Genomic DNA, 14,345 nt, shown 5'->3' with positions numbered 1-14,345 from the left:
AACTCTCTCTTCCGCCTCTCAACTTCTTCCACGCCCCTATTTGTCATCCATTCATTGTATGCTTTCTTCTTTTGTACCACAGCCTGTCTTACTTCTTCATTCCACCATGCTGTTCCTTGCACCCCCTTCTGTCCTCTCCACCTCACACACCACATCACATGCTGTACACATTTCTTCCGTGAATATCTTGCATACATCTTCCACGTCCCCCATCTGCACCAATTCATATTTACTTAATCGTTCTTCCACTTCTCTCTTATATTCTGCCTTTTTCTCATCCTCTTGTAACCTTTCCACTCTTCTTGCAACTACTTCTTCCTCCCGTCCTTCCCTTCTTCTTTTTCTTCATTTTACTTATATCTTGATTTTGGCCACCACCAAGTAGTGGTCAGAAAGTTCACTCCCCCAACCTCTATAAGCTTTTGCATCCATTACACATCTTTGCATCCTTTCATCCACACACACGTAATGAATCATTGCCTTCCTTTCATTCAGTTCACCACCCACCCTTCTCATCACTCGCTATGTTTACCTGTGGATAATTTTATGCCTGAAGAGGGTATTGGCTATCACCAACCCCCTCCCAGCACAAATGTCCACTAACGCACTGCCATTCTCATCTATCTCAGCAGGCACACCCCATTCACCAACTATTCCATCCACCTTCACGTTCCCTACTTTACCATTCATATCACCAATCAAAAACACTCTCATTCCTTCCAAACTTTTCCATGCACACTTCCACGTTTGTCTAAAACTCTTCTCTCACTCTGCTTGCACGATCTTGCGTTGTTGCATACAGTACACGCACACAATCGCCCACATTTGTACTACAAAAGGAAAATGTAGTTCTGACATCAATATTAAGAAATCAATTCATAATTATATTCTTGTTACCTAACTTCCTTAGCTTAAGTCTGCAGAACATTTATCAAAGAGGATGCTTTCCAATCAAAATCTTCTACTGTGTTTCTAAGACTGTCTTCACGAAACGGAACGCCAAGCTTTGTGAGGGGGTGGCATGCCACCCCCACCTTCCCCCCTGACTACAGGCATGTGCAGTTCAACTCGGGCCATTTTAATCTCAGCCAATCTCTGAATTACCAACTCGGACCATCCGCCGTACCTAACCTAACCTAACCTATCTTATCTGAACCCAGCCTACTCAAACCTACAGTACAGTAACCTATCCTCCGACAACATTACTGGGTATTGGTATTAGTTGAGAAGTGCACCCAACCTGTGCAGGTGATTTATAAATACATTAATAGGTAGATCTTGATGTCTACTTCAACTTCTCAGTACACATCTGTCTTAAATTACATTTGTATTTACCTAGGTCTTATGTTAGGACTAAGCCTAAGTTAGGTTAGGTTTGTTGGTAAAGATTAGTTTATTATTAATATTATTGTTTCCGATGGATATCGACTGAGGCAAAGTTAAGGTAGACATCAGGCTCTACCTATTGATGTATTTAATAATAACCTGCGTGAGTTGGGTGCACTTCTCAACATTTACCCATTACCATTCCACACAACATTTTGTGAGAATTATTAAAGCACATCAGAGTATAACATATAATGTCATGTCTTTATAATAAATGCTTTTTTCAAATGCATTGTGAAATTCATCACAGTTAATAACAGTAGGCCAGTGCGCCTCTGAGTTTTTGTTTGTTTGTTTGTTTCTAGCGACCCCATCACTCTCGATTCACCTATCGGATTCAGTACAACAGATCATTATAACAGGAGCATCCAGAGAAACCGAATACGAATATTTATAAAATAAATAAATAAATAAATCACGAACAAGTAAAATGCATTAAAATGTTCTCGCCTACTACTTCCTGCTGCAGCGGCCTGTCTTCAAGCGTCTTGCAGTATCTACTTGTCATTTGTCAACAAACAAAAACGTTCCCAGACCAAGGCATGTGAGAAAGCAAAAAGAAAAGTTATACAAACAAACTGAGCTATCGTTTTTATAAAATAATAGAAATATTTATATGATTGTTATGTAGTGTATTCTGCGCCCGACTCCTCGGGTCCAGATACGGTGCGGGCCTAGGGTTCTTAGTCCTTGACCAGGCCAGAATATGCAGACAAGGAGGTAAGGCTCACACACAAACTGATCAAGCGTGCACTCATATTAACCAAGGAGTAAAGTACAACTACACACAACAGTACATGACCAATCCTATACAATATAAGTGAGCTAAATACTGTAGTACAGAGCAATCTGAGTCACATTTACACTAACTATATATCACGATACAGTACTCATATGGCACTTACAGTTCACTTGAAATGCCTTCTAAGAGCACACGTAGGACTAGGGGCACAATAGAACCTTCAGCACAGTCTATCTTGGTATGAACACATGCACATGACATAAACGGGATGCTACCGTACTTCACAGTACACTCACGTGACATGAACGGGATATACGTTACTTCAACATGTGCTCACATGACATGAATGGAACATTATATCACTCATAATGCACTCACTTGACATGGACGGGATATATGTTGCCTTATAGTACACTCGCGTGACATGAATGGAATGGTATATCACTCATAATACACTCACGTGACATGAACGAAGGATTGTACTACTCACAGTACACTCACGTGACATGAACACATTGGTATATTGCTTGCAGTATGCTCACATGACATAGGCGGGATATAACTTTAAGTACAGTACATTATACACAATCACCTATTGGGTAAGGACACAACACTTATACACCAAGTGGGGGACATGGGGTTCGAGTTGATCGAGTATTGCACGGGGATGGAAACACACGTGTGGCAGCTGGGAGTGATTTCACTGTACCAATGATAGCACTCAACATATGGTGGGGGTGGGGTTAGATAGGCTTTCCCCATGGGTCACGATTTAGCAAACACTGGGGCCGGAGTGTCACTTAGGGCAATGTGAAGGGGGGGGAGACACTTTTCACAGGGGTGTACACTAACACAATAAGGGGAAGCGTGGGGAATGACACTGACAGGGGGTTGGAAACACAGTTCTGAGCACTTCTACTCACGGGTACAGTTGGGCAGTGAGTGGTGCTAGAGGCGCTCCTGGGCCACTATACGGGCAGCCGCAGGTGACGGCCGGGAGTAGGGCCATCAGGCATATGCTCCCGGTGGAAGTCGTTGTCGGCGTTGCCTGAAGTCTGGGAGGAGCTGAAGGGCGGAGTGGTGGGCAGCCCTTTCCTGGTGGAGGCCCTGGGAGAGTGGTGGCCCTCGAGACTAGGGCCGAACAGGGCCAGGAGGTGCTCAGCACAGTGTCTGCCCTTTATCGTGGTGGGCATCCTTGGGGTGGACCTGACCTGGTCTAAGCTGAGGGTCGACCATGGGACTCTTGTTGCCTCCCTGGAGCTGCAGTCTCGCTTGAGAGAGGCGGCCAACAGGGGATGACTGCTGCCACCTGCACTGGGGGGAGTCCGGCAGCTGCTGTCAATGTTGAGGGCGGCTCGCTGGCACCTGGGGCTGTGGTCTCGCCTAGGGGTGGTCTGTGGCCACCCGCTCTGGGGGAGTCTGTCAGCGGCTGTAGGTGATGAGGGTGGTGCCGCAGTGACAGGATGCCAGGCCTCGGGGTAGTCTTGCCCTGGCTGGTCTCTGGTAGAGTACCTGTGAGGGAGCATACTCCACTCTCCCTATAGGAGGGGGGGCAAAAGGGGTTCCTCACTCTGGAACAGGATAGGCAGGCTAAGCTAGAGGCATTGCCCTCGAAGGGAGCCTCCAGAGTCATGGAGGAGGAGTGACCGGTGGTCTGTTCCCCTGCTTGGTGGACTTGAGGGTCCAGTCGGAATTCCGTGCTGGGACATGGGAAACAGGTCTGGAGGACACCCCTTTGGCCAGGCAGATCCGGTGGACACTGCCCAGGCTTCCGCCCAAGGTAGCAGTCAAAGGAGATCCGGTGGATGCTCCTTCAGGAGACCGCTCATCCACGGGAGGACCAAAGGAGGAGGTCTGTGGGGTATCCTGGTGGGCACTGCAGATCCGATGGACACTGCCCTCCTGCCGCCGGGGAATGGTGCAGCTGGGGGACAACTGGTGGTCTGCCCCCCTGTGGTAGATCCAGTGGACACTACCAAGGGGCCTGCTGCCCTCCTGGGGAGTACCAGCGAAGGTCGTCTGGGGGACGTGCCAATGTGCTGGCTCCCGGAGGTGGGTGGCAGAAGGAGGAGAACTGGTGGACTCTACTGTGCTCTTGCTTCACTGGGGTGAAGTAGGAACTAGAGCTCCAGTGGAGTCCCTTCCTCTTTTAGAGACAGGTCCAATGGTCTCTGCATCTGAGGGCATACTTGGGACTTGGCTACTGCAAGTCCTACTCCGATTCTGGCGAGTGCTTGCTCCGTTGGAGTGTAACGCACTCACACTGAATGCTGCCTGGTAGTCCGGCTGCGTGGAAGAAGGGCATCGGGTCACAGGGGATGTATGTCCTTTCCATGCGGAACATGGAAATATCTCCCCATTGTCTCCTTGTGGGGTGAGGGTTACCTCCCTATGCCCTCCTCCTGGGGTGGTGGTGTCAGGCTTGCTCCACTGGGTGGATATTTCAATGATAAAATAAGTAACTTTGTATATATTGATATAAAATAAATACTTCAATGATTGAAAGAAAACTGCAACATACCAAATTGAAACACGTAACTATTCAATTTTTGTTGCTCTCTCCCCCCCCCCTCGTGACGCCACTGGAGGTTAATTACGTGAATATCTTAGCTAACTCTAACAGTTGCTGCCGAGTGATTGAGAAATCCTCCTCTGGTAACCAATCATATCACAGTTCAAAGCTGGGGGGGGATGGAATATATTATGTCCCCCTCAACTCTGAAATTGGGTGGGACAAGTCCTCCCCATCCCCCCCGGGAGTTACTCCCCTGCTTAAACACAATATCTCATGAATGATTTGAGCTATCAATATGAAACTTTCAGGGAATCAAGATATGGCCGAAAACTTGGACGAGTTCGAAAATGGGCACACGGGGTCAAGGTCAAGGTCACCAAAATAGCTACCAAAGGTCAACTAGTTGACCTTTGATGGCCTTGACCTTAACCCCGAGTACCCATTTTCCAACTAGTCCAAGATTCTGACCATACCCTGATACTCTGAAAGTTTCATGTTGATAGCTCAAGCCGTTTATGTGATATCTTGTTTAACCACACACAAACAAATCCAGCCAGCCAGTCTCACAAATGAAAACATTTCCATTCTGCTTGCTTACCACTCGAGCGGTGAAGCGAATGAAATGGTAATGGTTTCATTAGTGAGGTCGGCTGGCTGGCTTTGTGTGTTTTTTACATCCTGAATTTGTGTCAGATTAAAAATGGAGGTGCAAGATTGTGCCGAGGAAAAACTTTCCGGTTACGCTGGTGGTGAGATCCCATTGCAGCTTGGCTTTTTGTGAAACGTGGTGACAGAATTCCTTAGAGTCCTGTTAATTTTCTTCAACTTTGGTTTGTAAGTATCTTGTACCTTAGTCAACAACATCTTTTGATGGGCGATTAGCATTCAGCCTCCAAACTCACTACCCTGAAGCCAGAAAGATCCCCTCAGCACCTCACTCTACACTCCCTCTTACACTTACACTGGCGTGGTGGTGGTGTGCCGCCCATGAATAAGAGAACTGTGGGAGAGTTTGGTTTGTAATGTGTAAACTCGTAGGTGAAGGTGGGCGCCATGCGGGAGTAACGGCGAGCCATCTCTTCCACACCCACGTTAAAGAGTCGATCTCCGTACATCTGGGAGTTACAAAAATGTGTGTACAAATTACTGCACATGTGAAGTGTACAATAATGCAAATACTAGTTACTGAACATCTGAGGGGTACAGTAATCCATGGGGATACAAGTGCATGATAAATTAACATACGAAATGCACAGTCAGTATTACAAATGTGCGTCTTCCTTGAGAATGAAGGTGAGAGGCAAACGGTTCGTGCGAGAATCAGTGAATGACTATCAGCAAGATCAAGCAGTATAGACACGAAAAAAGTGGACAAATAACCAATGGAGTGAATAAATGAACACAGATGAACAGATAGATACATAAATAAATAGATGGATAAAGAATCACAACTGTATATAAAAACAAGCAACATCTTACAGTAAGTTAGGATAAAATGGAAAATCAATAAGATTAAGCAGCATGAAAAGATTAAGCAAACATCATTCTAAGTAAAAGTACCCACCGTATGTAAGAAGAAGTAATACCATAACTTTGGATCATACAAGATGAAGTAAGCATCATCATAATCTAATCGAGGATTGGAAACATGACACTGCTGGCTAAATATTCCTCTGCCACCTCGTACTCCTCCGAACATCGTCCTATCTCAGTCACAACTATTCCTTCAAAGACATATTAATGGCTAATTGCTTAAGACGATTTGTTGAAGGCTCTATTCGTCTTCCAGATCTCCAGTTTGGATTTCACGAAGGCCGTGGTACGTGTGACACTCATCTTACTCTGGTGTCTTTTCTGCAGGTTCCCTGCAAATGTTGGGTGGGGAGAGACACCAGTTAGAGCTTGATTTCTTTATTTTCTCCAACGTTTTGGGTTACACTGGGAGAGAGACACAGGCTACTGCTTGAATTCATTATTTCTAACGTTACTAGCTACACAAGAAGAAAGACAGAGGCTAGAGATTGTTTTCTTTATTTTCACAAACGTTTAGGGCTACATAGAACTAAACTTCAGAGAGAATGAACAAGAAGATGGGTTCTGTGTAATCCAAAACGTTAGAGATAATGAAGAATCCAGGCTCTGACCTTTGTCTCTCTCCCATTTTCAGAGAGAATGAACATGAAGACGGGTTCTGTGTAGCCCGAAACGACGGAGAATATAAAGAATTCAAGCTCTAACCTGTGTCTCTTTCCCACCCACCATTTCCACTTGTTGCAATGGATCATGTCCGTTGTCACTTGATTGTGGTCATAGGTCATGTGAATGGATTTGACCTGAGTTCTGCCCTTGATCAGGTGAATTATAAGACTCTGATTATTAAAATTATTGTATAAACATCAATATAGGTGGAGCAGTTCTCAATATAATTCAAGAGTTTTTAGGTAACAGGACCCAGCGTATAGTTATTAACGGAAAATATAGAACATAATGATCATAGGAATGTATTTGAGGAGTTCCCCATGGTAGTGTCCTGGGTCCTTTACTTTTTAAAATTTATACTCATGATATGTGGAATGGTTAAGAAAATAAGTTAATGGCCAATGGGCCAGTGCGCTTAGTGGTCCTGTCATCTGGTGGGAGTCTGTGAACTTCTCCCAGATACATGTTTTGCGGGTGTGAGAGTTCCAGCTTCTAATATTTGATGTTACTCTACCCAGAACCAGCTAAAACTGAGTGTTGTTATGTTGAACAACACGTTCTCAACAACAAAACTAAGGGTTCTACAATATTCGTGACCTTATAAAGATGGTTTGGGAAAAACAGTATTTAAATGTATGTTCTACTCCTTTCTATCAGGTGATTTCGAGGGATGTATTATAGAAGGTTTATGTGGAAATATTGCCTTCATGCATGTATAAAGATGGTAAATAATATGAATAAGGGTAATAGGATTTCCATTTCTTAAAAAACAATGATGAATGATATGGATAACTTCGCCACGCGACATTTCCATTCGGTATTCAGCTCTGCCACACATACAATTGTAAACAAACACTAGACTGGCGAGGTGCATCGGTAATGGTATGACTTGGTTGCGTGACATTGACAATAAGAAGATTTGGCAAAATAACGAACTTTGTGCTGTGGCTAACTGCAAATCAAATTAAACTTTCAACACTGACCCGTGCACTCACTGCCTTGACCACAGTGACTGGCCATTGCTCCATTATATCCTAGATTGTCCTGCTACCGCCCGAGTTCGCTCCAGCCTGGGCGGATATCTAGATCAGGAGAGTGGACGATCATGGAACTGCTGCAAATATAGTTGCACATGCACCTACATCTGTTCTATTAGACGTTATCTCTTCCTACCCACCCACCCGCTAGCTTTTAACGCCTTTTCTTATAGACTTTAACCCTGATGGGCTTTGTCTGCCCGTGTCCTCCCTCACTGATGATAGCGGGGATGAATTTAAACAACAACAACAACAGACCAGCACCCATTCATGAAACAAGAAAGGATGGGCCAGGTTTCCATCAAAGAAAGACGCCAAACATCATAGGCTGTGGGAGACGTGATGGTGCTGAGTGGTGAGCAACCAGGAAAACATGTATATCACTCCGGCAGCGAAATTTAAAATATGGCAAAATTTTTGCATGAAAGCACTTCTCCATATATTTACCATGTTATTAGTCTTACATGAATTACATGGGATGTTTATTGTATGTAGAAGTTAATTCCATGGAGAAGATGATTCCTGTTTTACGAGTTTTATTTTTTTTCTTATAATGCCACTTACACACCAATAGCATGATTGTCAAAGGCATTTGAAAAATTTTGTGATTTGAGGAAACTACATGAAAGCGCAAAGAAAAATTCATCTTTGAAACCCGCAAAACATGTTTCTTGGAGAAGTTCATAGACACCCACCAGATGGCAGGACCGCTCAGTGCACTAGCCCATACTAAGGCTGCCACCAGATAAAGGAATGAACTGTGGTAGAAAATGTGATACTCATTGGTTTTCAATGGGGGACTGTTTAACTTCTATCGGGTAAACTAATTATATACTGTAAACTGCTAGTTATTTTTATTTTGCCTTCTTCTTCATACCTCATTCTCTTATTTTTTTATTTCCCTGATGGAGCCTTAAGACCAACACTCCAAACTTTTTCCACTATATCTAAAAATGATAATAATAATAATAATAATAATTATTATTATTATTAAAATTATTATTATTATTATTATTATTATTATTATTATCATTATTATTCTTACTATAACTACTACTACTACTACTAACAACATGCAGTACCATAAGTAAGACGCCACCTTATTTTGCAACCATCTTGCATCTGCAGAAATGACCTGTAGAATGAACTTCCCTATCTCTGTGATGGAAAATGGGGTACTCTAAGATTTTAAACGGGGGCACTAATTTAATTCTTATCGGCTAGACCACTTGAGGAATTAATTATCGTAAGCTATCTATCTCTCTATATATCTATTTATAGACAGACGCCTCAGTCTAAGCCTATTGTAAGTAGCTAGTAATTTTTTGTCTTTTTTCATACCACATTTTTTTGATTGGGTTGTTTTCCTGATGAAGCCTCTAGGTCAACATCCCTGGATTTCTTCCACTATAATAATAATAATAATAATAATAATAATAATAAATTATTATTATTATTATTATTATTATTATTATTAAAGTAATAGTAGTAATAAGAATAATAATTATAATAACACTGCCACTGCAGCTACTAGTACTACTACAACTAGCACTTCTAATAATACTAACGACATGCAGTGCCTTAAGTAATATTAAGCAATATCTTAAAACACAATCTACACAATTAACAATAGACAGAATAAGAAAGAATATTCAATTCAATAAGAAATACTAAGAAACACTACATCAAACTAAGGTCAGCATTCCACTCCCTTACCTCTGTCAACTCATCCAGGCGATCCTCTCCAAAGTGGCGTCCCCCAAGGTAGTGTGAGAAGATCCTGGAGGCGAGGGTGAAGGGATCCGTCTCATCCTGCAGCTCCAGCGACGCTTCCTGAACCTCCCTCTTCGTCAGTAGCTGGGCCATGGACGCATTGGCAGACATCTCTGGGGAGGGTCAACACACTGTCCTAAATGTGATAAATTTTGGTGCATTGTTTATGACAACACTAGATTATAATTTTATCTCTGGGGAGGGACAACACTTTCTCCTAGATGTTGTCATTGTTATCTCTGGGTAAGGCCAATACTTTCTCCTAAATATTGTCAAGTTTCAATGTATTCCTTAATACATCACTCGATTATAATGTTATCTCTGAGGAGGGTCAACACTTTCCCCTAAATGTTGTCAATTTTGTTCTATTCTTTATGACAACACTCAATTATTATGTTATTTCAGGGGAGGGACAACACTTTCTACTAGATGTTGTCAATTTGAGTGTGTTTTTTATGACCACCACACAATATGTTAATTCATTTATCTCCAGGGCCGCTTCTCTTTGGAACTCTCTTCCCCTGATTAGTTCCTTCCTCCTCCCAAACTTCAACCTACAACAGTTTAAGGCCAACTGTTACAGATTTTTAAAATGAATGGGTGACAAGTATATTCTTGTACATAGATTTTTTTTATTTAATTTGTTTTTTTCTTCCTCTGTTCATCTTTTGAAAAAAAAAAAAAAAAAAAAGCTTCTGAAAAGATTAAGGAAGAATGTTTCTATACTTTTTTCACTCTAACATGACCTCAAATTATTGTCTCCATCTTGGATTCTGAGATGTAACAATAGATTACCACTGATGCTAGTCACGAATAACTGTTATGGCGTAGATGTAGGGTCGTAGAATTATCTCATTCTGCTACTAAGGTACGTGATATAGACTGCAAAAAAGGAAGAAAATCTGGCCCAAGTTCAGATGAAATTAGCAGAGCTCCTTCAAACCATGAGGTCTCCATAAGCAAAACTGTCACATCACAGTACCATGAGTTTAGTAGAAAGGATTGCACTGGAATGGCTTTATAATCGTCTTAGAAAATGTTAAACTTCGATGATGTTGGCTGTTTCTAGGCACTTCACACACACACACACACACACACACACACACACACACACACTAGTGGACTACGGGACATAGCAGACGCGTGTCACTGCGCTCTGTGCTTTGCTCAGCTGCAGAATACCTATGTATATCTGAAAATGAGTCAGGCTCGATACTAAGCTAAATTATAGACGATTGTAGATCAAGTACAGTAGAAGCGAACAGTGCTGTCCAAAGAAAGTATATCAAATAATCAGAACCCTAACGACTTCGCGGCTTTAGCAGATGACAGGCGCTGCATCAGGTGAACAGACGAGCGCCGGGTAAATTCCAGCACTGACAACGGAGATGCTAAACTGTAAGCAAAAAGCATATTTCTATTAGATGGTGTACTTTCAAGAAGTGCAACTATGTAAGAGGAAGGGAAACAGTATAAAATAAAATGATGACTACACAGACCTGGTGGAACTGGTTACATTTAGTAGATTAGCAGATAAAGTAAATAAACTGGAGGAAACTTTCAAACTGGAATTGGAGGAAACAGTGAATGAACTGTACCAACAAAAAGAAAAAAAATGAGGACCTGATAAAGAAATTAAACAGAAAAGATGCAACAATAGGTGAGCTACAAGCTGAAGGAGACATTCTGAGGAAGAAAATGTACGAAATGGACATCATAACGAAGAACCCAAGGCTGATAAAGGAAACAGCTGGGATTAATAAATCTATAGATATCGCTGGTAAAGACGAAAAAGAAATAAAGAACAGACCCACCAAAGATAACAAGATGGTAAATATAATGAACACATTGAAACCAGTATCCGAGGAAATCTGTGAGAAAGATGTAGAGGAATTTAACCAGTGGATTGCGCAATTTTACCCTTTTTTACCTCACCCCGTGGTGTGCAAAAAAACGAAGGATTTTTCTTTTTTTAATTATAATCTTGAAGATAAACATCCAGGGCATCGTCTGATAAAAAGAAAAAACTCTCTCTCTCTCTCCGTCTTTACCTAGGGCCATGTGTAAGTTTACGTACGGGAGTATTGAGAAAATGAAAAAATAAAGAAAATTATTTTTGTTTTATTATAAACTTTAAGATAAACATCCAGGGCTTCGTCTGGTGAAAAGAAAAAAAATTCTCTCTCTTCGTCTTTGCGTAGGGCGATGCGTAAGTTTGCGTAGGGGTCGAGTTGTTTACGGTGATGCACGGCCAGCACAGTCTCAGCTGTGGCTAGTAACGTGACGCTACCCAGCCTGAACTGTGGCTTGCAATCCATGGGTTAAGAGATTAGGGAAGTATGAAAGAAACAAGTCAAGGCCTCTGAAAGTAACCTTCCAAACCGTGAGCACTGTAGAGGAAGTATTTAATAAATGTTAACAAACGTAAGGAATCATAGGAGTACAAGGAAGTGTGGATAAAAAGGTGCCTAACTCAGGAGGAATGGGGATAACTAAAGGAAATGAAGGAAGAAGCATAAAGAAAGAATGATGCAAAATCAGATGAAGAGAGAAGCAATTTTTTTTTTTTTTTTTTTTTTCACAAGGTAGTATGATTTCAAGTAAAAAAAAAATGGCACATAAACAGCAGGGACTAAATAAGAACAAGACAGTAGACTCAACCAATGTCAAATATGTGAGCAATAGGGCTAAGTTGATGTACTCAAAAATAGGTGGAATGCTATCCAAATTATTAGAGATAAAATATTTTATCACAGAAAATCAGCCTCATATTTGTCTAGCAAAAAGAAAATTAACCCCAATGGTATCAAACGACTCTTTAAATATGAAAGAATACAATATTTGGCAAAGAGACAGAAATTTAGAAAAAGGAGGAGTTATGATACTAACAGAGAAAAGATTCCAAGAAAAAGAGATAGTAATAGACATACCCTCACAAGCAGAATTAGTTACAGCTGAAATTAGTACATCAGAAGGGATATTAATTGTGGCAAATCTATATATATGGCAACCATGACAAACACATGGGATAGAGGTGAATATGAAGACCTGACAGAAGACAATTCAGAGTTTAAGAACCCCACTATAAAGAATGGAAGAAAAATCTGAAGGAATTACATTTCTGTAACGGAAGATTTTAATACAAATATAAACTGGAATAGTATAGATGTAAAAAGCCATGAAAGTTGTCAGTCCCTTTCGGGACTTTGGCGAAAGCTTTGCCATTGCACTTGACATCTCAAAGGCTTTCGATCGAGTCTGGCATAAATCTTTAATTTCCAAACTGCCCTCCTACGGTTTCTATCCTTCTATCTGTGCCTTCATCGCTAGCTTCCTTTCTGGTCGTTCTATAGCCGCTGTTGTAGACGGCCATCGTTCTTCTCCTATATCTATCAACAGTGGTGTTCCTCAGGGCTCTGTCCTATCACCAACTCTCTTCCTTTTATTCATCAATGATCTTCTAAGCTGTACATCTAACCCTATCCACTCATACGCTGACGACTCCACCCTTCACCTTTCCATTCGATTCCCGCAACGCCCATCTCAACAGTTACTTCAACAAGTAAGGGATGAGGCTGTGGCACACCTAATGTCTGATTTGGCTTGTATCTCTGACTGGGGTAAAAATAATATGGTTGTCTTTAATGCATCTAAGACTCAGTTCTTACACCTATCAATCCGACAAATTCTTCCACAGGTATACCCACTAATGTTTAATAATATTCAGCTTAATCCTGCATCATCCTTGAACATGCTTGGGGTTTCATTTACTCGGGACTTATCTTGGAAATATCATATTACATCTCTTGTAAAATCTGCTTCCAAGATATTGGGTGTGCTAAGCCGACTCCGCACTTTCTTCACCCCTGCACAATTGTTCACTCTATACAGAGGTTTTATCCGCCCCTGTGTGGAGTACAACTCTCATGTGTGGGGAGGCTCCCCACATACAGCTCTTCTCAATAGGGTGGAGGCAAAGGCTTTTCGTCTCATTAACTCTCCTCCTCTTACTGACTCCCTTCAACCTCTGTCTCTTCGCCGCACTGTTGCATCTTTATCTCTTTTCTATCGCTACTTTAATGGTCACTGCTCCTCTGAACTCTCTGCTTGCATTCCTCCACCTCTACGACGGGCGCGTAGCACCCGTCTGGCAGCAAACTCTCATCCTTTTTCTGTCCAACTCTCTAATGCAAGAGTTAACCGTTACTCCCAGTCTTTCATTTATGCAACAGGTCAGCTCTGGAACTGTCTCCCTCTGTCTGTATTTCCTGCTGCCTATGATCTCCAGTCTTTCAAACGCATTGTGTCCAGGCATCTCAAAATGATCGGATCTTGAATTTGGCTCTATATTGTATTTTGTTTTTCTCTTGGAGGGAACTGTTACTGCGGGCTCATGGCCTTTGGTTCCTTCTTCCTCGCATAAAAAAAAAAAAAAAATACAGGAATTTTAGCTAACACAACAGGTAAAAGAGAACACCGGAAAATGAGGACCAGAAGACCCCTCATTATTAGATCTCATATTTACTAGGCAAGAAAATGAAACTGACATCATCATCTGACACCCCCATTCGGCAAAAGCGACCATGAAGTACTAGATTACAATTTCAGGATAGCATATGACATAGTTAGAGGTAATGAAAATTACAAAAAGGGGCTAAACTACAAAATGGGCAATTATCATGACTTAAAGAAG

At 41.8% G+C, this 14,345-nt stretch overlaps 1 protein-coding gene across 1 annotated transcript in view; it reads right to left on the bottom strand.

Moving 5' to 3' along the window:
* Window positions 1–5,515: 5,515 nt before the first annotated feature.
* LOC145394161 (acylcarnitine hydrolase-like) overlaps window positions 5,516–14,345 on the bottom strand; it is a 29,521-nt gene continuing 20,691 nt past the window's right edge. The window contains exons 7-8 of the mRNA XM_080268144.1: window positions 9,596–9,765; window positions 5,516–5,758 (exon numbers count right to left, since the gene is read on the bottom strand). Coding sequence (XP_080124270.1) covers window positions 5,570–5,758; window positions 9,596–9,765 — 359 coding nt within the window. The 3' untranslated portion in view covers window positions 5,516–5,569. The remainder of the gene's footprint in view (window positions 5,759–9,595; window positions 9,766–14,345) is intronic.

The sequence above is a fragment of the Coenobita brevimanus genome, chromosome 3, assembly GCF_032717465.1.
Source record: "Coenobita brevimanus isolate Jiangsu-jjx chromosome 3, ASM3271746v2, whole genome shotgun sequence".
Lineage (NCBI taxonomy): Eukaryota > Metazoa > Arthropoda > Malacostraca > Decapoda > Coenobitidae > Coenobita > Coenobita brevimanus.
The sequence above is the reverse complement of the archived record's forward strand: the minus strand, read 5'-3'. Positions and strand labels throughout refer to the sequence as shown.